Raw genomic sequence first — 20,532 nt, 5'->3', positions numbered from 1 at the left:
AGGATATATACCTTGGTATCAACCAGTATTTTAAATATTACAGTTAAAAACGTACGGAAACGTTATTCCGTACGCGAGGAAAGTTTCCGATATTTCAATCTAACTTTAGACTGATCTCGAAGCTAGTTCAGCATCTTCGCGCCTTTCGCAACGCTATACAGTAACTCTGAACACCCCAACGAAATATTTCCTCCGCTCAACAATACCAGGCACCCGGACGTAGGATACTTGGGTGTTCCAATTTAAGAAGGGGGTGTTCCATTTTAGGAACGACTGTTCCAAGTTGTGACTGTAATCGACCTTTTCTAAAAACCCATTTTCCTGGAAAAGTTCACGTTTAAAAATGGGTGCGATCGATCGGCAATAGTTCAAACTTCTGTAACTTATTTGGTACTGAAATTTCCGACTTTCCAAAAAGTTTGAGAAAATGTTCAAAGATAAGGCTACTGACCACAAAAACTTTTGGCCTGTTTTCAGCTTCTCGTCTTTATTACGATTTTTACAACACAACATGTAAATTCATACGATAACATTTGCGTGTTTTGTTTTGAGTTCTTTTTTCTTCTTTTTTTAAGAAAGTGAAAGTTTTGCTAAACATTTTCGTCTAAAATTTTGGTAAAGGGAAGACATGGTTTTCTTGATAATATTATATTTTAACTTCTAGTTATATATGATATATTTTGACATACAAATAATATAATTCATCGGAAATATCTGTGATTTCAATTTAAGTTATTATTGCAAATCCCGAATGCATGATATCACATTTCAGAAAAGTATTTTTGCTTCAATTCGATGAGGTTTGTTTTAAACAACACTTTAATGCTATTATTTTTAAGTATTATTTTGATCACAACGACAATCAATAAAATATTTCTTAGAAACGTGGAAGCCCAGTTTAGGTTTTTAATTTTTTGTGACATATTTTAAAGGTATTTATTTATTGTTTCTATTATATACGAAATCTATAATAAATCACGGGTAGTAGGATATATTTCATAACACTGTGGATTTATCAATTTTACTTAACTAAATTTTAAAAGAAATTAAATTGTAGGGGGCTATTACGATTCTGATTTTTTTTAATGTCGATTATCTTAAATCACCTAAAATACGCGGATTAGTTTTATGAGGGGCGAGGAGCTTTTCCGATGTTTATAAAAGGATTTATAGGGAAAGGGTACTCGCTATAATTATTTTCCAGGTTCTTTTTTAACACGTAAAACGCGTTCAATTCAAATTCGTAGGCCCTAAACTAAACTTTTCTTCTTAATTATATAACTTACAGCATAGAATTTATAAGTACACTTGAATTAGGGTAAACCGAAAAATATTTTGGTGCCAAATTATAATTAGGCTTATCAGGGAAGGACGACAATCACGTACCGTTCTTAAAAGCCAATAGAGGGAAAGGCAGGGAATAAGAAACGCGGAGGTTAAGGTGACTCGTTTGCGTGGCTTCCCTTCTATTGGCTCTGATTCAGTAAACAGAAATAAATACTTTCCACCGTTAAGCCTAATTCTTTTCTCTAGTCTAAAATTAAATTTAAGGAAAACATTTTTGTTGATATTTTTATCTAAAGGAGCAAAGCACTAGGGTGTATTTTCTGTAAATGGATTTTGAATCGCCACAAACTTTAGTTATTAAATGGTTTCTGAATGTTCAAAATCGCACGTTTTTAATTATTACCAATTTTGTATAGTGTAATGTTCCTTTAAGGGGTTGGTTTTTATTTTAAATCTTCCATTTTCAATTCCCAATTCCATAATTATTAAATTGTTTACTCCATGGTGTTATAATCTACCCGTTTGGTCATTATGGATTTATACAAGGCGTATCCGACCACCGTAAAGATAGCCATGACGGCTAAAAGGCTTCCAACCGCTATGGGTACCGTTTCGTCTTGGTCATACGGATCTGGAATTCCTCCTATCCGGATAGAACTGCATCTTTGAACTGGATGGAGTAATGATTAAGATCAGAATCTTTCGGTCTTAAACTCTTGATGCATTTAATTTTACCGGGTGAAAATTTTCCTCTAATTATTCCGAAAGGTTGCAATCGTACGTCTTGAAGTTTAGCAGACACGACCTTTTCCTTTTTTGAGTTGTACATGTCGATTAAAGGAGGCGATGGGCAATAAAATGATCGATTAGCCGGAGTTTCGAACCAAGTAACATTTTCAGCCGTTCTAGCTGTTTTAATATCTCCCGCTTCAGGGTTGGTAATTAAAAATTAGCGCAATTACTAATTACTTAATCATGATAATAGTTCAATTTATACCACTCGTAACTCCGGTAAACATGGCGTCTTGCGTATTGTACACTAGTTCCATCGAAGTGACCAGCCAACTCTCATCAGATTTCTGTTTAAAAATTAACTAGACTTAACTCGCGCACCTAAATGTGTGGATTTTTAACGTACTTTCGAAAATGTGATCCTAAATACAAAGTTGGGCCACGATAAATCCAAAAGTGGGTCTTGATGTTGGAAAGAGCATCTTCCTTTGGTTACAGCGTCCGCGGGTAAACGTACCATGACGTTCTGGATACATTTAAAGGGTTACTTAACGATACTTTGGAATTAAAGGGTTATTTTCTACCTACTTGATCTCCGTTTTTCCCAGCGTAGGTGATAGTGAATGTAGCGTCGAATGTTCCCAATAGGCACACTTTATTACTAGCGTCCCAAACTGCTCTAGAGAACGGTGGGGCTGGTTCTTTGATGACCGCCATAGTGTCCGTTGGTACTTCCGGTGATGGAGCGATCGCTTCATCAGCTTTCATGCTGAGCGAATTGATTCCCTTAAAAAAAAGCCATAATTGTAAAGTACCATGCACTTTAACCAGATATGAACTATATCTAGTCATTTTCTGTAGACATCCCAATAAAGAAGTTCTGGAAAAAATAGTTTAGGATGAATTTCTTTGTGTTTAATCCCTATTTTCAGTTAATTTTGATTATTTTTGGCTCTAATTAGATTAATAATTTACTTCGCCTGAATTTCAATATTTTATTCCATAATTTTCATGATTTTTCAAGAAAAGCGGAAATATTTCAAGCATTTTAATGTCGTATTTTTGATAACTTTCAATAGACAAATTTACCTCCGTATTTGAGGACAAAGTTGTTGCTAAATCCGTGGGAGATCCAACTTGCTCCTCAGTAAGGTTACCTTGTGCCATTGAAAGAGCCGAGAGTGCTTTGAAACGATATAAAATGCAAATTTATTTGAAAGAAAAAACTATTATTTTTCTCTTTCAGCCTGGAAGAGAGCTTCTCCCTGAACACGTAAGTGCAGCAGAAATGTAGTTTTGCAGGCGCCAATAGAAAATACACGGTGAGGTTTCAGCCTATATAGTGGCTTTGCCTAAGTACATATCTACTCGGCAAAAACAACATTTCTACAGGCGCTCATAGAAAAAGCATAGGCTCTTTTCAGCCTGGTGGGTGGCTTGCCCTACATACTAGGTCACTATTTTTATATTTAAATTTTTACTATACTAATTAGAATTTAAACTTTAAAACCAAACTAAAATTCCGAATCAAGCCAAAATAATTATTTCTATTAGAAAATAAGTGTATTTCTTACCAGCTAAACTAACGAGCGCTTTCACGACGATAGCCATGTTTACAATAAATGAAGTTCTATCGCGTAATGCTGGCGATAAACGCCGATGTAGATAATTAATTTAATTACTTATTACATTCGGTAACATTTTAGGATAATATTTTCTATTATACGCCTAAAATACCAAATTCAACCCCCTTCCAAAAAAAGGCCCGAAATTTTGTCTCCTTTTCAGAAGAGATTGTCGCGTTTGCGGAAAACTGGAACAAGAGAAGAGATGGGATGAGGAAGGAACGAAGGATCGGTTTTGCTCTTGAGCTTCTACATTCCGCTCATCAATAAAACTACGATGGCGACACCCTTGGCGGAATCAAGAAATTATAGAGGTGACACTGGGAAACTTTATCGACCCTTGTGTAAGGATGAAACTTAGTGGTGTAAGGAAGATCTAATCAAAATAATTAAGGCCTTTTTAGTGTCGAGAAGTCTGACAGATGTGTTCACGCAATCTCACACGTTTGATAAAAATATTTGCATTTTTATTATGTTCTTGCCATGTGCTTTCCACGTGGGTTAAGGTTCGTTTTCACGCGACTAGCTCTCAGTCAAATGACCCTTCAACAATGTTGGCATCAAGAAAGAGATATAACTTATAACAATAGGTCATCTATAGAGCTATTTCGATTCGGGGGGAAAGGAGTGTATTTGAGGCGGGGTTTCGCCAGTCCCCAGCCAGGCGCCTTATTGTCCACGAAATTTGGCATAGAGTTCTTCAGGAGCGGCACGGAGGGAGAGCTAAAACCGGTTCCGTTTATTGGCAGGCCCAACTGTTACGTTTCCCCCCCCCCTTCAACTGATATAGCTCTATAAGTATTGATACGACGCAATTGAAGTATTCCCTGTGTCACCTCTATATTTCCCTAGATACGCGTAATTGTAAAATGGTTGGTATGTTCGTGTAAAGGGTTATTATTGATTGATAAATACAATGGGATATAAATAGATATTTGAAAGCTATTAAAAACTAAAATATATTTGTTTCTTCGTAAAATTTAGATGTAAATAATAAATAGACCTCATTTTTAATCTCTTTCAAAGGGTTATGAATATATTATCTAGAAATAATTCAATAATGTTTTGTTTCAAATAGTTTTATTGCTTCACAAATTTGTGGGAATGCTTAAATATCCAGAATATTTATTATAGTACAGTTTAATTATGCTTCAAGAGACTTTTTTAATACATTTTTTTACAACGGAAAATATTCCAATAAAAGGTTTTCATATAGTTGAACATCAACTGGCAAGAATAAGCAAAATATGATTCGATCAACCTAGAAATTTAATTAATTAAATTAATTAATTAATTAGACCTTAAGACAATTTTTCTATACTAATTTTTCATTTTGAAACTTACACTATCAGCATTGTTATCAGTTTCTAACCATTTTCTGACTGTTTTTAGAGCAACATGAGCAGCTGCTTCATTAGGGTATCCTAATGAAGTTTAAAAATAATTAATTACTAATTAGTAAAAAATATAATTTGATTAATTAAAATAAACACTTTGATTAAAATAATACCATAAATTCCAGTTGATATACAAGGAAATGCCTTTAATTAAGAATTATAAGAAAATATTGAGGATATGCTTATAAAAGAGTAAAAGACCTTACAATAGTTTTTAAATTCTCTTCTTTAAGTATTCTCAAGCAATTTTCGTAACAACTTCTTAACATTGGTTCATTTTCACCAACTGGTCCGACAGTGTGTATGACGTCTATTTTTTTATCATTAAGAAAGATATCATCAATAAACTAACTACCAGATTAAAGGGACTGCAAAGAAGGCATCGACGGGTGGGTAAAAATTATTTGAAATACGTCACAGACATCACGTGATGCCAAGATACAAAGACTCCTCATGGAGTGGAACTGGACATCTAGTCCTTGTTTTTCGCGAGATTGCAGCGCCAATTCCATGAAGTGGTGGTTTTCAAAATAAAACGAACTAAGCTTCTTTGAACCACGCCTCTCCTTGGTCACGTGCCTCTGACGTATTTCAAATAATTTTTACCCACCCGCCGATGCCTTCTTTACAGTCCCTTTAAAGTTAAAAAGAAAATAAATCTAACATTTTGCTGGCAACAAATATCCACCGGTAATTTTAGCTTGTCCCGTTTGACAACCATTTAATGTTGAACATTCGGCTTTTAAGTTATTCCCAGCAGCTCGATGTATAGCCCCATCAACTTTAATCATTAGTTTTTAAATTAATTTTAAACAGTTTTGGCAGTTTTAGCTTGAGAAACTAACCCCCTCCTCCTCCTAGTAAAGTTCTATTAGCGGCATTAACAATTGTGTCCACTTCTAAGGTTGTTATGTCACTAACCAAAGGCGAAATTTTCTTATTGAGATTGTCATTTACCTCATACCTTTTGTTTAAAGAGGCTAGAAAACAGTTTTTCCTTAATTGAGATTTAAGTTTTAAGTGCTTTTAATGATTACGAGTTTAATTACAGGGCAAGTTCTTTTGTTGGGCATAGTTTTTCCAATTTGGAATGCTAGTTAGTTCCCTGAAATTTAAACCGCAACGATATATTTTCCTTTTTTCTATCAATGACATTCGTAAATATTGCTCTAAAAAAACCATTTGTAACGGAACCATTTATAACTTTTGATTATAATTAAATAAAACCAAAAACAAACACACCTTTCTCTGGTGGTATCTCTAAGAGTTTCTGAGACATTTTTCTTATTGGTATTTTAGAATATTTGCCTTGAGAAAGGTCAAGAATTGCGTAGAAACTGTTTAAGAATATAAGGACCACCGTTACCAAAATCAATTAAATGAATGTTGATCAAGATCAAGTTTAGTATTCATTATTATAGAGTTAGGGAGGTTAGTTAGGGAATAAACTAATTAATTAAGTCTATGGTTATTTTAAAAGGATAATAAATTAATAAACAATTACCTGGTAGGCCTTGATTTGATTTTGATCACTGATAACGGGAAATTTATTACTAAACCCGACCAAGGCCTACCACTAAATAAACTAAAATTCATTATTTCTCGTTTAAATTATAATAATGGGCAGTTTTTACTGAAAAATAAGATTAAATTGGGGATAATTAATATAATTTAAGAGTATAATACCGTTCGAAGAAGTCGAAATTAAGTGTGACACGTCGAAAGTTGACGAAAACTGACGAAATAAATTCCGAAAACAAAAGTTGCCAAACTTCCGCGAAGATAATTGTTCAATAGGAATCTACACTGAAGTTAAGCTTAAAAGAGTATTGTATAATAGCTGGTGTTTATGGAAATTTTTAATGAGATGAACTAGTTGGCGGGGAAATTTAAAACGAAAACACAGGCGAGTACGAAAAATTTTATGCAAAAAATCAAAAGATTTATTTACACTTAAAAAAAAATAAATAAAAAATAACAAGTAAACAAAATTAGAATTATTTTTTATGCAGATTTCGGAAGGCTTCAATGTTTTCCTTGATAAGTGACCTTTTAAATAAAATTGGTTTTAAATTAATAAACTTAATAATTCTATCATTAATAATTATTAATTACATTGTTGCTTTAAACATTTCAGCACTGGACCAGTTAGGATTGAAATTATTGTTATCAAATTTTACGGTTAAACTTAAAGGAAATGTGCCCTTATTTCTGGACATTTGATAAACGGAAGATAGGCTACAAATTGGTGCTACCGCTGGGAAATTTTGAGGCACTGAAACTATAACACGAGTTCAATAAAAAATCAATAAATTTTTTGTTAAAAATATCTATTATACTTGACAGTTGAAAAGCCAATCCCTTCAACTCTAAAAGTAACGTAATGCTAGTAAAATATTCAATGTCAAAATCCAGAATATCTCTGCTTGTAAATAGATGATAAACATTAGGTTTTTTCTTAATTATTTGACCTATTTTTCTTTTGTTTACCCCTTAATATGTCTAAAAATTTCAAAGAAAAAATTCCTCCTTTTATGAAAGTTAGTAACCAAAAGCTCTATTTTTTCATTGAGGTATTCTGTTACTACAAAAACGTAATCACTTAAACTGTGATCTCCTTGAATTTGAGGTATTTGAACATTTTTTGGTCCCAGAATAGACAGAAACCTTTAAACACAAAATTAGTTAAATTTTTCATAAAATAAGTTAATTAATTATGAATTAAGTAAATGATTAATAACTTCTGAAGATCTTTAGTTAATATCAGTTGACTAGGGAGCTTAGTTGTTTCTGTGATACGTATGAATAATATGGCTTCATCATCGAAACAGCCCTTAAATAACGTATTTAACTATTAATTAACTGAAAGACATCAATTTAAATACTAATTTTATACCTTTTTATAAATCAAGGGGATACTAGAGAAATCCAAGGGCAATTTTATTAACACATTAACTGTATTATTTCTTCCCTAAAATTAAACTTAATTAAGTAACTAACAAATTAAAAGATTTAATTATAATATTAACCTTAGTTTCAATATAAACCTCGAAAGATGACATACTAAAGTCGGGTTTTTCAGCAAGTTCAAATATGCTTGTACAAATCTCTTGCAAAGCTATATTTTTTGATACTTTTTCTAGTTGATAGTCTCTATACTCTGTGATAAGCTCGTTTAAGATTTGAACGAAGGAATATTTGTTTTTAGAGTTCCACGAGGAAAAACTCTTGGGTTATATGTCAGATTTAAGTTTAATTATGTTGATTAAAAGTTAATTAGAATGGTACCTTAAGTCTTTCAATATCTGGGTTAAACATATCATCATTAAAATCAAAGTCAGGGGCTTGTTCTTTATCATTTTCTAGAAAAACTACTTCCCCTGCAATCTTAATTAGTAAGATCTGATATGGTAATAAATTAATTTTAATTAACATACAATAAAGGTTGATTCCACCATAGGGAATTAGGATTTTGAATCTGTCTAAGCATACAGGGTGTTCTCCATCATCTACAGAGCTAGTTTATGCATATTTTTTTGTTAATTATTAAGTTAATGAGTTAAAAACCGATAAATTTAATTAAAAAAAATACCCAGAAGCTAGATCCTTCATGATTATATTACCAGCTGTAATTCCAATTTTCAATTTATTGGGCTGAACAACCTCCCGAAGCAATGGTTTAAGATGAGGAGCAAAACCGTCAAGCTTCTCCATAGTTTTGCACGGAAAATTAACTGATAATTAAATTAATGGTTTAATAAAACCCAAACACAACTTCACCGACGATTTGAAATTCGCCGCTTCGTGATTTTAATGCTGTCTGCTACTCTGCTCAAGTAACATTCAAACAGGAACGGACATAAGCAAGTACTTTTGGTCGACTTTTCTTAAAAGTGTATACTTTGCTCTCAATCAGGGCCGGAAATAAGAAAAATTTCTTATAGGACATGTGTCCAGTGACCCCCTGTTTGACTGGAAAATTTATAGGACATTGTCCACAGGAGTGAGCAAAAATAGTGTCGCTTTTCCATAGTCAAGCTATCAAAAGTTCGGAAAATTTATTGGTCAAACTGTCCAGTGACCCCCTTAGTTTTGAAAAAAATTATAGGACATTTTAAAATTTTATTGGACAATGTCCAGTGTCCTGTGCTTATTTCCGGCCCTGCTCTCAATTAACTATATTACGCGCTTGTGGCGCCATCCCTGTGCAACTAAGGGAACTAAAAGAAAAGGCGGGAAATTTGACTGATTTCAAGAATGCATGTCTTATCAAGGATTCGAGATGGCGACACCATCGCATGATAAACTTGGAAGCTGTCCGTCCGTCCCAATGTTTTCAAAAGTGTCCCACGTAAGGCAGGTTAGGTTCAGTCTGGGAAATAGCACACTTCCTCTGGTCCAAAACCAGTTTATTAATTGCTTGGACTAGTTTTTTAATTCAAGAAGTGGGGGTTACTGGTCCTCCGGACCAGATTATTAATTGCAAATCTATAGGAGAACAAAGGTTGGGACCAGTCCGGAGACCAGTTAATTATTTAGGGGACTAGGGGGGGGTCACTGGTCCCAAGGACTAGTTTAAAAAATATCCTTATTTCCCAGACTGGTTAGGTTAACGCAAAGGGCGCTTGTGGCGCCATCCCGGTGCAACCAAGGGAACTAAAAGAAAAGGGGGGAAATTTTACTGTTTCTTATCTAGGATTTGAGATGGCGACACCATCGCGTGATAAACTTGGAAGCTGTCCGTCCGTACCGATGTTTTCAGCAGCGTGGGAAATAAGGCGGTGGCACAGGACAAATGACCAGTTTAAAAATTGCCTGGACCAGTTTAAAAATTAAATCGGAGGGGGGTCAGTGGTCCACGGGACCACTAAGAAAATTCAAGGGTAACCAGAGTCCAGATATTATCTCAACTATTTAATTACCCACTTCTTTAGTTTAGCAGACGACGCGCCCTGGTCAGTGGTCATGGACCAGTTTATTTATTCCAGGCTAGAGGGGTCGCTGGCCCAATGTCCAGTTTAAAAAAAATCCTTATTTCCCACCCTGGTTTTCAGCCAATGGAAAACTGCGTATCCGCTAAGCCTAGGGTTGTCAACTGTCAGTTGTCACTCCTGTCAATTTTCAAATATTTAAACATTGATTGTCCATGTGCTTTTCATTTTATTGATCTGAAAATTGGGATAGGAATACGAAAATGAAGCTTGAATTGAGTGAATATACGAAGATTGTTCAAACTTATCGAGATTTGAAAATCAAGAGAAATCATATGGGAAATATGCAAAGACTTTTTCCAAAGTAAGATTAGAGAAGAAATATACCAAACTTTGAAGCCTTGGTTAAAGTTTACTTACCGTTTTAGCGTTCCCAAAGATACCCTATCAAATATATTTTCTCAGGAATTTCAGGTATATTCGATTAAAATATTATTGAGGTATTATGCCTAATAAATTTGATCCAATTTAGAGAATTACCAAAAACAATGCTTATCAATATAAACACCACAATAATGCTTCCAAATATTATAGAATGTAAGTTCTTAAAAGGCGAAAATTAATTTAAAAGTTAAATTTCTGAACATATCTCTAGGTATTTAAGTCGAATTGAACAAGAAACAGCCCATGGTGTTTTGCTACGTTTAGCTGATGAAGTTAACATGTCACCCGCTTTGTTTGCCCAAATTATTCTAGAGCAGGCTTATAAAAAGACTGGGAAAGGTAAAATTGAAGGAAAAATTTCAATTAATTACCAAATTAAACATATTGTTTTAGTTGTTGCTGCAATGATGGAAGATACAAGTAGTATAGAAGATCCTAGATTGGCAGCTGAAGTTTTTACAGTAACTATATTTAAAGGGAGGGTGAAGTAGAAAATCAAGTGATTTTTTATCGATTCTTCTACTAATTATAAGACCAGTCTGCATAGTGAAACATTCAGGAAATACCAGTTCCGAATGATTTTACAATTCAAATTAGGTTCAGATTTTAAGGATAATTTTAAAGAAGGTCCTCCGACCAATCGCGTAATGCCTTGCCTTTTTAATAACAAATTTCTCGTGGCACGCTCCATGTCTCGCGCCACGATTATCACGTCGCGCGCGAATTTTATCAAATCTCGTGATAAATTTCATTCAACACATAACATGCCACGAGAATTTTGTTAATAAAAAGGCAGGGCGTTACGCGATTGGTCGGAGGACCTTCTTTAAAATTATCCTTAAAATCTGAACCTAATTTGTATTTTAAAATCATTCGGAATCTGTATTTCCTGAATGTTTCACTATGCAGACTGGTCTTATAATTAGAAGAAGAATCGATAAAAAATCACTTGATTTTCTACTTCACCCTCCCTTTAATAGAGTTTCATTTAGGTTAATTTCATCTTTAATTAAGCCTACAAATTTGTCAGTGTATAATTAGTGATGAAGTTTATGGTCCAGTAATTAACTCAACAAGAAGGGCAGTTGGACAAGAGTATGAAGATAAACTTAAAAAGGAATTGTTGGCATTGGGATTAACTTATGTTGGTGAGTTTATTTTTCAAGTTTGTAAGTAGAACACCTTATAAATTAATTTGTGTTTGTTTTTGCAACAGATGAAGAACAATTAAAAATGATTGGTTGTGATAAAACGCCAGATATAAAACTTGATGTCCCAATTTCAGTCAATTCTAGGATTGTAAATTGGATTGAAAGTAAAGCTTCCTTTGGTGATAAAGAAAATCATAATAGTTATCTCAAAAATCAGTACATCAGCTATAAAAACCGGTAATTAGTAATCAAAATATTAAATTAAACAAGTCAATATTCTTATAATATATTAATAATTTTATTCAGATTTGGTCCAGGTCTCGTCTTATATTGGTTTGGGTACATTAAAGAACTGGAAGAAGATGGACCAATAATGATCATGGATCATTTTCCTACAAATATTGTTTTAATGGATCCATTTCCGACAGTTAAAAAGTCTCAATGAATCCAGATTTCATCTCCTCGGTAAGAAATTGGCAAGACGGGCGATTCCAACAGCTCCTAGGCCTTTTAAAAGATTGAAATTAAATTTACAAACCAAGATTTAAAGCTTTTGTACTCACTAAAGCTAAATAAACTGCTGATAACTCTTCCAATTGGTTGTTTATTTCTTTTTCCATGACTATAAACATAAGCGGCAACAACTAATAAAACTGTACCACTAACTAATCTACATTCTAAGCAGTCTTTGGAATCATTTTCTTTTGATTTCCTTACAGTTTTATCGTTTTCCATATTTTAAATTTAGAGGATTTTCTTAACCCTATTTCCGAAAACGAGAAATATTTTTGTAGTCAAAGGTTAACTATAGATGGCGCTAGTTACTTGTTAGGACTAACGCCGTCTGCTACGCCTACTGTTTTGACAGTTACATTAAGCCTTGTACTCGATCCGACGCAACAACTAATAAAACTGTACCACTAACTAATCTACATTCTAAGCAGTCTTTGGAATCATTTTCTTTTGATTTCCTTACAGTTTTATCGTTTTCCATATTTTAAATTTAGAGGATTTTCTTAACCCTAGTTCCGAAAACGAGAAATATTTTTGCAGTCAAAGGTTAACTATAGATGGCGCTAGTTACTTGTTAGACCTAACGTTGTCTGCTATGCCTACTGTTTTGACAGTTAAGTTAAGCCTTGTACTCCATCCGATTCGGATTCCTCAATTAAGGAATTAATTTTGTTTATGTTTATTTATCGTGAAAGACAATATTAAAAGCATCAAAATGTTTATTCGAGTTTTGCCATTATTTAACGGCAAAATTTCTCAGTCAAATTATGTAAAATTCTTTAGAATGATAAACATTTCGTCTTATTATCTTTGTAAAGAAGTAGAACCACCGGAGTATCCCAGGTACATTGTAAAAAAGGAAGTTAAAAAAGATGACACTTTAAAAAAAGTTATAACAATGCAATGGCAACATAAAGCGTTGTTCGGACCTTTATTAAAAACCAAATCACAAAAAGCCTCTGAAATGAAAATCCGTCGCTTAAAAATTGGTAAAAAAGTTGTAAAGTTAGATGATACACCACAAAGTGTACAATTTGTAATGAGCAAACCACCTCCTACACTTGGGATTGACGATATTGAACATGACATTGCGCTAAATAGCGAAGTTATTGGCGATAAAGACACTGTAGATTTTCCCATGATGAATTTATCGCGTAATAAAACTACTCAAATAAACCCCCAAGAAGATCAAGTCACATCATACTCTTATCCAAGTGTAACCAAAATTTTACAAGAAACAATGTCAGAACAATCAAAGTTGGCCTTGGAAAAGTGGAAGAATTCTATGATTGAAAGCCTAGGTGAAGAGGGCTTTGCTAAATATCAACAAGGTTCATTTTAGAAGCATCTAATCAAGGGGGAGGGAATTATTTCTAAGCCTTTGTCTGTTTGATTAATATTATTAGAACTCTTTAAAAATGGAAGAAATTTGCATCAAAGTATCGTAGATTTGCTAGAGGGCAAAGATCCTGAGACAATAGAAATATCAACTGGGAATGAAGGACATTGGAAAAGCTTAGAAACTGTTTTCCCAAAAATTAAGGATGTTAAGGTTTTGGAACAACCAGTTTGTCATCCAGTTTTGCAGTATAAAGGAGTTGTTGATTGCGTTGCTGTTTATCGGTAAATAATTAAGATTTTAAGCCATTTATTTATTGAGTTTGCTTAATTTATAAATTTTTACAGAAATAAGTTGTTAGTTATTGATTGGAAAACTTCCAAAAAATTGAAGTCTTCCATTAATAGCACTTTTGACAATCCAATACAAGTTGTAGCTTATCTCGGAGCTTTGAATTATGATAAGAGATTCAATTTAGATGTATGTCTTAATTTTGAAGCGAGTCTAGCCAATAATTCTTATTTTACAGCTTTGCTAATTATTTTTTTATCTTATTAATAGGTTGATAATGCAGCTATTGTTGTAGCTTATGAGAACGGTAGACCTGCTCATACACATGTCATGGATAGAAACATGTGTTTTCAATATTGGAAGAAATGGCTTGAAAGATTGCATAAATATCGGACTATTTTAAACGCGAAATAAAGTTTTTTTCATAAATTATAATGTTTTTAGTGAGAAAGCACGAAAAAACCTTAAGCCTTGGTCAAAATATCATATTTCGCGCTATTAAAGTTCATCAATAGGTGGCGGTAAGTAGTTCCCTTAAAAACCAGACTGAACCGAACCAGGGGCAAATCAAACTTAAATTACTGAACTGAACCGAGTTCAAAAATGCAAAATCACCAGCCGGGCCTATAGAGCCATTTCTACGGAGGGTCCGGTAACGTCATAGGGGGGAAAAGTGGGAGGGTTTTAACTATTACGGTGGCGCCATCTAGGAAATTTTATCTTTTGTTTTGGGGGCAAATTTCGCAAAAATGAAACGGAGGCATAGACGTTGCTGTGTAAATGGGTGTATCGGTAATAAAATTTCAAAGAAAACCCATAAAAATAGCGTGGGAGAGTTTAGAGACATTAGTTTTTATCGGATTCCAATCGTAATCAAAAATCAGGGGGAAAAATGTGAGGAACTTTCGCTATTTAGGCGGCAGCAATGGATTATAAGGCTAAGGCTTAGCGACGAATTGGTTAGTGATGGAAACAGCAGAGTTTGTTCAAGGCATTTTCACTCAGGTATGTTGATATTTTAGGGATTGTAACTATTACGATTATTATAATATAATTAAAATTTGGTTTCTAGGTGCACCAGCAAACCTATACGACACAACCAACCCAGATTGGGTACCAAGCCAAAGCCTGGAAGAAACTCCCGATGATATTCCAACTGTTAAACGTTATCAAAGGAGACTTAGACGGTCAAGGCAACAGCAGGAGTTCTTAACTCCTAAAAGTACAAAACGTGCACGTAAAGGGTTTCAAAACCCCCAAGCAACCTCAACACCTTCAACAAAACCAAAATCATCAATGAATAGCGGTGAGTTAGAACCTGACTTGTGAGTGATTGTAAGCTGTTTCATAGTGCAACTTAACCAGCTTCATGTAGAATGGATGTTATAATCCTAATTTAATGTAGGCCTATTTTTTCTTAGATGATCCTAGTTCATCAGAACCTACCATAAGGGATGCCACTTCATTGGAAAAATACTCTACGAGTGTTGATGAAATTTATAACAATGCAATTGAATGCAATACTGAATCTGAAGAAACTATTACTAGTTTTTTAGTAGAAACTGAAACTGATTTGTCAATATCCCATGTACAAACTGAAACTGAATTGTCAATATCCCATGTACAAACTGAAACTGATTTGTCAATATCCCATGTACAAACTGAATCAGCTGTTAGTTATTTGTCGGTAGACACTCAGACTGATTTGGTAATAACAACTGTACAAACTCAAACTGCTGTTAGTTATTTGTCAATAGGAACTCAGACTGATTTCTTAATATCAAATGGACAAACTGAAACCGCTGTTAATAAGTCGGTAGAAACTCAGACTAATTCGGTAATGTCAAATATTCAAACTGAACCTATGATAATTGAACCCAAAATACAAGAGGATAAATGTTATGAAAACACTTTTTCACAAACCATATTTCGAGTTTCATATACGTTTGAGTTAGAAGCTGCTGAGAATGAGTTAAAAGAGTGCAAAGCATTAATGGAAACTTTGAAATCTCAACTTGAGGAATCAAATGATAAGATTAAAAGCCAAATCGAGCAAATTAGTGAACTGAAATTAATATTGAAAAAGAAAGAAGAAGATATAGAGAAGTTTAAATTTATGCCTACTTATTTTAAAGATGTTGACAAAGTTTTGTTTTTCACTGGGCTAACTAGTTTTGAATATCTTAAAGATATAGCGGAGGAGATAAAACCGTATATGTTTAAAAACTCAAAGCTGAATCCTTTTCAGCAGTTTATCCTGACTGTTATGAAACTTAGATTAGCTGCAACGAACAAAGACCTAAGTTACAGATTTAACGTTTCTGAAGCAGTTATTGGACGCATTTTTTATAATTGCCTTAATGCATTGTACAATCGCTTGTATCGCTTTGTTAAGTGGCCAGAAAGGGACGAGCTGCAGGCAACTATGCCTTTATGTTTCCGAGAAAAGTTTGGGACAAAATGTGCCGTGATCATAGATTGCTTTGAAGTGTTTTCCAACAAGCCTTCAAGCGTTAAAACTCGCGCAGAAACGTGGTCCAGCTATAAGCACCATAATACTGTAAAATTTCTGATTGGGGTGACACCACAGGGTTCTATTAGTTTTATTTCTAAAGGTTGGGGGGGTAGAGTTAGCGACAAATATTTAACAGAACATTCTGGGATTTTAGAGAAACTAGTTCCAGGAGACCTTGTACTCGCAGATAGAGGTTTTGATATCGATGATTCTGTTGGCTTTTATTGTGCTACAATTAAATACCCCACATTTGTGAATGGGAAAAAGCAACTAGACCCCCTTGATGTGGAAGCTACAAGAAAATTAGCTAATGTGAGAATTCACGTTGAAAGAGTCATTGGTCAACTAAGGCAAAAATATAAAATATTACATACAAAAATTCCTACAGAATTTTTACGACATGCTCCAAATGAAAATGTATCAACTATCGACAAAATTTGTACTGTTTGCTGTGCTTTAACCAATTTAACACCCTCTGTTGTACCCATTGAATAAAGGTATAATAATTAAAATGAAAACAAGTTTTAAACTTTAATTGCTAGGACTCATCAACCATTTAATATCACAAAGAACTAATATGTTCTTCATATGTTAAAAATATCACAATAATGAATCACAGCTTTAGTCTCCTTTTCTTGGAAACCTTTTTTTCTTGAGAAGTAGAGCAGGATTTACACTGCCATTTTCCTTTGGGAATACTTCTCAAATTTAAACATTTTACATGAAACCATTTGATTGGACAATTTGGAGCTTCGCAGTAAATCATTTTTCCCGACTCGGGTTGTTTACATAAACAAAAAAGTTCTTCTGGCTCATTAATTGCTGATACAGCCAGAGTGGTAGTAGATGAGGTAACTGGAGTTTGATCTATAAACGTAGATGGATTTTGATTTATAGAGGTAGATGGATTTTGTTTTACAGAGGTAGCTGGATTTTGATTGACAGAGGTAGCTGGATTTTGATTGACAGAGGTAGCTGGATTTCGATTTACAGAGGTAGATGGATTTTGATTGACAGAGGTAGCTGGATTTCGATTTACATAAGTAGCTCGAGTTTGATTTACAGAGGTCGTTATTTGTTTCGTACATTTGAATGAGGTTTTTGATTGGTTATTATTAGACATGGGTTGATTGTTAGTTGTAGATGGGCATGTTTTACTTGGTGATAATATACCCTGAGACAAGTCTGTATTTGATGGTTTCGCTACATTGTTTGTTTTTTCTATGGTTTTTGAAACATTCTTTGAATTTGTCCTCCTTTTCCTTTTCTCGTTTTCTTTCAACAAAGGGTTATTAGTAAAGTATTTTCCAACTAATTGTGGGAAAACAGCCATATCGAAAAAAATTTTAGCCTTTTTGCTCTCTTCATCCCAAAAATCGTTATCTGGATAAATTCTTTCAATATGGGAATCAACCGTTGTCCATATGCAAAAATCTGCGTACTGCCTGTTTGTGACGAACAGCTGACTTTGGACTTGGTAATAATAAGGATGCGTTTTTTTGAGGGAATATTTAGGGTCTTCATAAAGCAAACAATATTGTGCATTGCCTATTCCTTCCTTAAAAGATTTTTCTTTCAAGGAAAATGGGCACTTCACCTCTACTACACCATTCCCGCAACAGTCACAACTTGCTAATGCATCTGGCGATGCACCCAAGTGTGGGTAAAGTGTATTCAGACAAAATCCTGACTGTTCACATTTGAAATTAACATGCTTCTTCTTCATGATGTTGACATACACTTTAATCATGGTTTTCTCGTGCTGAACACCCCACTTGGTAGCCTCTGTTTGAAATTTTTTGGCGTTTGGATAACAAATTGTATTTACCAAGCTAACTGAAGGGTTTTGAGGGTTGCTGTGGCAAGCCCTATAAAAATTGGAGGCAGTTATCCTACCTGCACGGAAGTAATGCCACATTTTGCTAAGACTTTGTTCTTTGGTATCTTTTTCAACTTTCTGAGCTTGTGGCAAATTAAATCCAATGTCAATTTTTTTACAATGCTCAATTAGCTCATTAAGTGGCAGTGTTACGGTACTTTCATCATAAAATTCAGTCAATAGCTTAGGATAGTCAACATTTACACATTTTGGGATATATTCCTTCTGATACTTTCGATCAATTCGGAAATAGGAACTCTTAACTCCATGACTAAACAACTTGTCAGCCAGTTTGTAATGGCTCTCTTCTGTAGCTTTCGGTGTCGTTTTCTGAGCTAGTACACTAATTTTCCTTTTGTTCGTTTGGTCTGGTACAGAAAACGCCTGTTCCAGTTTTTTCTTTGTTGTTAAAGGGGAATCCATATTCAGGTCACATACTGGAGCATAAGTAACCTTTTTCATGGTAGGCACAGTCCAATACGCTTTTTTCCCGGTTACTGTTTTCTTTTCTCGAAGATCAACACCACAGTCGATGTAAAATAGTAACGAAGCAATATGGGAACACGATTCATCGAGGCCAGCCATACAAGTGCAATGACCGCATTGAATTGCACCATTTTCATGACTAATTATCCAAGGTTTTAAAGGAGTCTCATTAAGTCGTTGTGAATGCAAAACCTTTAAAAAAATCGTAAACATTAGGTAACATGTTTTCAAGAACATTCTTTGCAGATACTTACTGTTGCCTTGACCAAAACATAATCAGAATTCGAGAACCGTTTTGCCATTACATTCCTTACAAATCCACTAAGAAAGTTATTATATGAACCCAAGTTTTTATAATTTTTAAGCTTTTCCTTGGTAAATGGGGACAAACCATCAATAAGATAGTTGTAAATATCACCGTATCTAATACTTGGCAAAATTTCTAAAGTTTCAAACGAAACCTCAGGTTTTACACCAACAAACTCTTCTGATTTTATTACATACGGGTCTAAATTACTTATTAAAGCAATCTTTTCTTCATATCTCATTTTTAAATTAAGTTCCAAAGTATGAAAGTAGTCGGAACGTTCCATCTTCACCTAAAATATCCTCACTTTGCCCCTAAAATGGCCGACCACTACGAATTATCTACAATTTACAAAGACACCATAATAAACTAGGGTTTAGGCACCTATTATGCTCCTTGGTTTTTCCTCATAAGCAGACGACAGACCCGAACCGAATTTTGAGGTTTGCAAGCACGATTCTGGTTAATTAATTGAGATTAAAAGCGAAAAATAAAGTTTAAACGACTAATTTATGAATATAAATGGCTAAAACTAATTTAGAAGTTACGAATAGGCTTATGGCGGTTGAATATAACAATTTATCAAGGCCTGATGGTTCAGCTATATATTCCCTTGGTACGAATGATTAGCATATATGCCTAATTAATTGTGATTAATATGATGTTTTTAATTGAAATTAAAGGTGATACTGTAGTTCAAGGAGCAGTTTATGGGCCCGTTGAAGTCAGAGGTGGTAAAGAATTGATCAATAAAGCGAATTTAGAAATAGTTTATCGTACAAAGATTGGTCAATCTGGATGTGCTGATCGAGTTAAAGAAAATTTCATTAAGAATACATTAGACGCCGTTACGATTCTAACGCAACATCCTCGAACTAATATACTAGTTGTATTACAAGAATTTCAAGATTCTGGATGTGTATCCTTAAAATTATTTTTCATAAAATGTTAAAGAACAGTGATCCTTGACTTCATTACTTAACTATTAGCTGCTTGTGGCTTGCGTAAATTGTGCTGTTTTAGCATTTATGGATTCAGGGTTATCTCTAAATTGTACAGTTGCCGCTGCTGCAGCTACTATTAGGAAAAATGGGGATATTTTAATCAATCCATCCTTGACAGAAGAAAAAGTAAATAAAGAAAAAGAAAAATGACTAAGTTTGTTAAAATCATGACATTTAACGAATATATTTTTGGGTTTTTTTTTTGTTTCTTAAGTTGGGCAGAGCAACTTTAACATTTGCCTTTGAAAGTGTTAATAAGAAAGTAATATCAGTGTCAACGCAAGGATCCTTCAGTGAATTAGAATATGAACAGTGCTTAAAAGCATGTCGGGAAACGGTGGAAGAAGTGTTCAAGTTTTATAGAAAATCTATTGAAAGACGGTACATGAAAGAAATGTCTGATGAATAAAGATATTAAATTACACAGCCTCATTTTTAACCTACAAAGTAAATAAACCACGTGATAATTTAACAATGCGGGGTATTTTTGTAACTAATTAAAAATAATTCATTTTAGGTGAAGTACGTTAAGTCTCCGACAGATGGCGCCAGTGAGGTAGGAAAAATCGATTTTGTGTTTTAGCATGCCTATGTTTCAAGGAGAGGGAGGGCAAAAGCGGGAACTTTAAAA

At 34.0% G+C, this 20,532-nt stretch overlaps 9 protein-coding genes across 12 annotated transcripts; 4 read left to right on the top strand and 5 right to left on the bottom strand.

The window, feature by feature from the left end:
• Positions 1 to 460: 460 nt before the first annotated feature.
• On the bottom strand, positions 461 to 3,985 carry LOC149717312 (lysosome-associated membrane glycoprotein 5). The gene is made up of 7 exons (XM_089834537.1): positions 3,594 to 3,985; positions 3,109 to 3,203; positions 2,608 to 2,805; positions 2,426 to 2,545; positions 2,285 to 2,366; positions 2,023 to 2,214; positions 461 to 1,957 (listed from the first exon to the last, which is right to left on the bottom strand). Exons 1-7 carry the CDS (start codon positions 3,628 to 3,630, stop codon positions 1,782 to 1,784), a joined length of 900 nt encoding a protein of 299 aa, XP_089690663.1. The 5' UTR covers positions 3,631 to 3,985; the 3' UTR covers positions 461 to 1,781.
• A 722-nt stretch (positions 3,986 to 4,707) lies between these two features.
• On the bottom strand, positions 4,708 to 6,813 carry LOC149717311 (uncharacterized). The gene is made up of 10 exons (XM_089837774.1): positions 6,728 to 6,813; positions 6,546 to 6,626; positions 6,284 to 6,378; positions 6,091 to 6,210; positions 5,887 to 6,021; positions 5,706 to 5,822; positions 5,248 to 5,351; positions 5,155 to 5,185; positions 4,989 to 5,068; positions 4,708 to 4,905 (listed from the first exon to the last, which is right to left on the bottom strand). The coding sequence occupies exons 3-10, from the start codon at positions 6,318 to 6,320 to the stop codon at positions 4,822 to 4,824; spliced, it is 708 nt and encodes a 235-aa protein (XP_089693900.1). The 5' UTR covers positions 6,321 to 6,378; positions 6,546 to 6,626; positions 6,728 to 6,813; the 3' UTR covers positions 4,708 to 4,821.
• Positions 6,814 to 6,946: 133 nt separating this feature from the next.
• LOC149717310 (BRISC and BRCA1-A complex member 2-like) lies at positions 6,947 to 8,895 on the bottom strand. The gene is made up of 10 exons (XM_089837762.1): positions 8,634 to 8,895; positions 8,479 to 8,558; positions 8,330 to 8,421; positions 8,071 to 8,268; positions 7,938 to 8,012; positions 7,783 to 7,874; positions 7,532 to 7,708; positions 7,381 to 7,463; positions 7,157 to 7,322; positions 6,947 to 7,090 (listed from the first exon to the last, which is right to left on the bottom strand). Exons 1-10 carry the CDS (start codon positions 8,753 to 8,755, stop codon positions 7,039 to 7,041), a joined length of 1,137 nt encoding a protein of 378 aa, XP_089693888.1. The 5' UTR covers positions 8,756 to 8,895; the 3' UTR covers positions 6,947 to 7,038.
• An 845-nt stretch (positions 8,896 to 9,740) lies between these two features.
• LOC149717309 (CDAN1-interacting nuclease 1) lies at positions 9,741 to 12,163 on the top strand. The gene is made up of 9 exons (XM_089837639.1): positions 9,741 to 9,924; positions 10,226 to 10,336; positions 10,401 to 10,446; positions 10,505 to 10,569; positions 10,628 to 10,755; positions 10,810 to 10,877; positions 11,447 to 11,564; positions 11,633 to 11,804; positions 11,874 to 12,163. Exons 2-9 carry the CDS (start codon positions 10,236 to 10,238, stop codon positions 12,010 to 12,012), a joined length of 837 nt encoding a protein of 278 aa, XP_089693765.1. The 5' UTR covers positions 9,741 to 9,924; positions 10,226 to 10,235; the 3' UTR covers positions 12,013 to 12,163.
• On the bottom strand, positions 11,844 to 12,302 carry LOC149717308 (uncharacterized). Its single transcript, XM_089837741.1, has 2 exons — positions 12,131 to 12,302; positions 11,844 to 12,074 (listed from the first exon to the last, which is right to left on the bottom strand). Exons 1-2 carry the CDS (start codon positions 12,300 to 12,302, stop codon positions 12,022 to 12,024), a joined length of 225 nt encoding a protein of 74 aa, XP_089693867.1. The 3' UTR covers positions 11,844 to 12,021.
• Positions 12,303 to 12,655: 353 nt separating this feature from the next.
• Positions 12,656 to 14,145, top strand: LOC149717307 (mitochondrial genome maintenance exonuclease 1-like). The gene is made up of 4 exons (XM_089837598.1): positions 12,656 to 13,411; positions 13,487 to 13,703; positions 13,767 to 13,899; positions 13,981 to 14,145. Exons 1-4 carry the CDS (start codon positions 12,796 to 12,798, stop codon positions 14,122 to 14,124), a joined length of 1,110 nt encoding a protein of 369 aa, XP_089693724.1. The 5' UTR covers positions 12,656 to 12,795; the 3' UTR covers positions 14,125 to 14,145.
• A 314-nt stretch (positions 14,146 to 14,459) lies between these two features.
• LOC149717306 (uncharacterized) lies at positions 14,460 to 16,760 on the top strand. Its single transcript, XM_089834680.1, has 3 exons — positions 14,460 to 14,715; positions 14,783 to 15,016; positions 15,132 to 16,760. Exons 1-3 carry the CDS (start codon positions 14,460 to 14,462, stop codon positions 16,718 to 16,720), a joined length of 2,079 nt encoding a protein of 692 aa, XP_089690806.1. The 3' UTR covers positions 16,721 to 16,760.
• Positions 16,732 to 19,310, bottom strand: LOC149717305 (uncharacterized). 4 transcript variants are annotated; one of them, XM_089837484.1, is made up of 3 exons: positions 18,845 to 19,310; positions 17,312 to 18,782; positions 16,732 to 17,092 (listed from the first exon to the last, which is right to left on the bottom strand). In XM_089837484.1, the coding sequence occupies exons 1-3, from the start codon at positions 19,181 to 19,183 to the stop codon at positions 16,839 to 16,841; spliced, it is 2,064 nt and encodes a 687-aa protein (XP_089693610.1). In that variant the 5' UTR covers positions 19,184 to 19,310; the 3' UTR covers positions 16,732 to 16,838. The 4 variants fall into 4 exon arrangements, with proteins under 4 accessions (XP_089693610.1, XP_089693609.1, XP_089693611.1 ...); XM_089837483.1 differs by having other exon boundaries at positions 16,732 to 18,010; positions 18,122 to 18,782; XM_089837485.1 differs by having other exon boundaries at positions 16,732 to 18,782; positions 18,845 to 19,032; positions 19,095 to 19,301.
• Positions 19,311 to 19,337: 27 nt separating this feature from the next.
• Positions 19,338 to 20,323, top strand: Rrp46 (exosome complex component Rrp46). Its single transcript, XM_089837664.1, has 4 exons — positions 19,338 to 19,513; positions 19,581 to 19,816; positions 19,887 to 20,027; positions 20,116 to 20,323. The coding sequence occupies exons 1-4, from the start codon at positions 19,420 to 19,422 to the stop codon at positions 20,308 to 20,310; spliced, it is 666 nt and encodes a 221-aa protein (XP_089693790.1). The 5' UTR covers positions 19,338 to 19,419; the 3' UTR covers positions 20,311 to 20,323.
• The last annotated feature ends 209 nt before the right edge of the window (positions 20,324 to 20,532 follow it).

The sequence above is a fragment of the Phalangium opilio genome, unplaced genomic scaffold, assembly GCF_054372755.1.
Source record: "Phalangium opilio isolate 3A_F unplaced genomic scaffold, DU_Popi_V2 ptg000003l_1, whole genome shotgun sequence".
Lineage (NCBI taxonomy): Eukaryota > Metazoa > Arthropoda > Arachnida > Opiliones > Phalangiidae > Phalangium > Phalangium opilio.
This window is presented reverse-complemented; position numbering and strand designations above follow the sequence as displayed.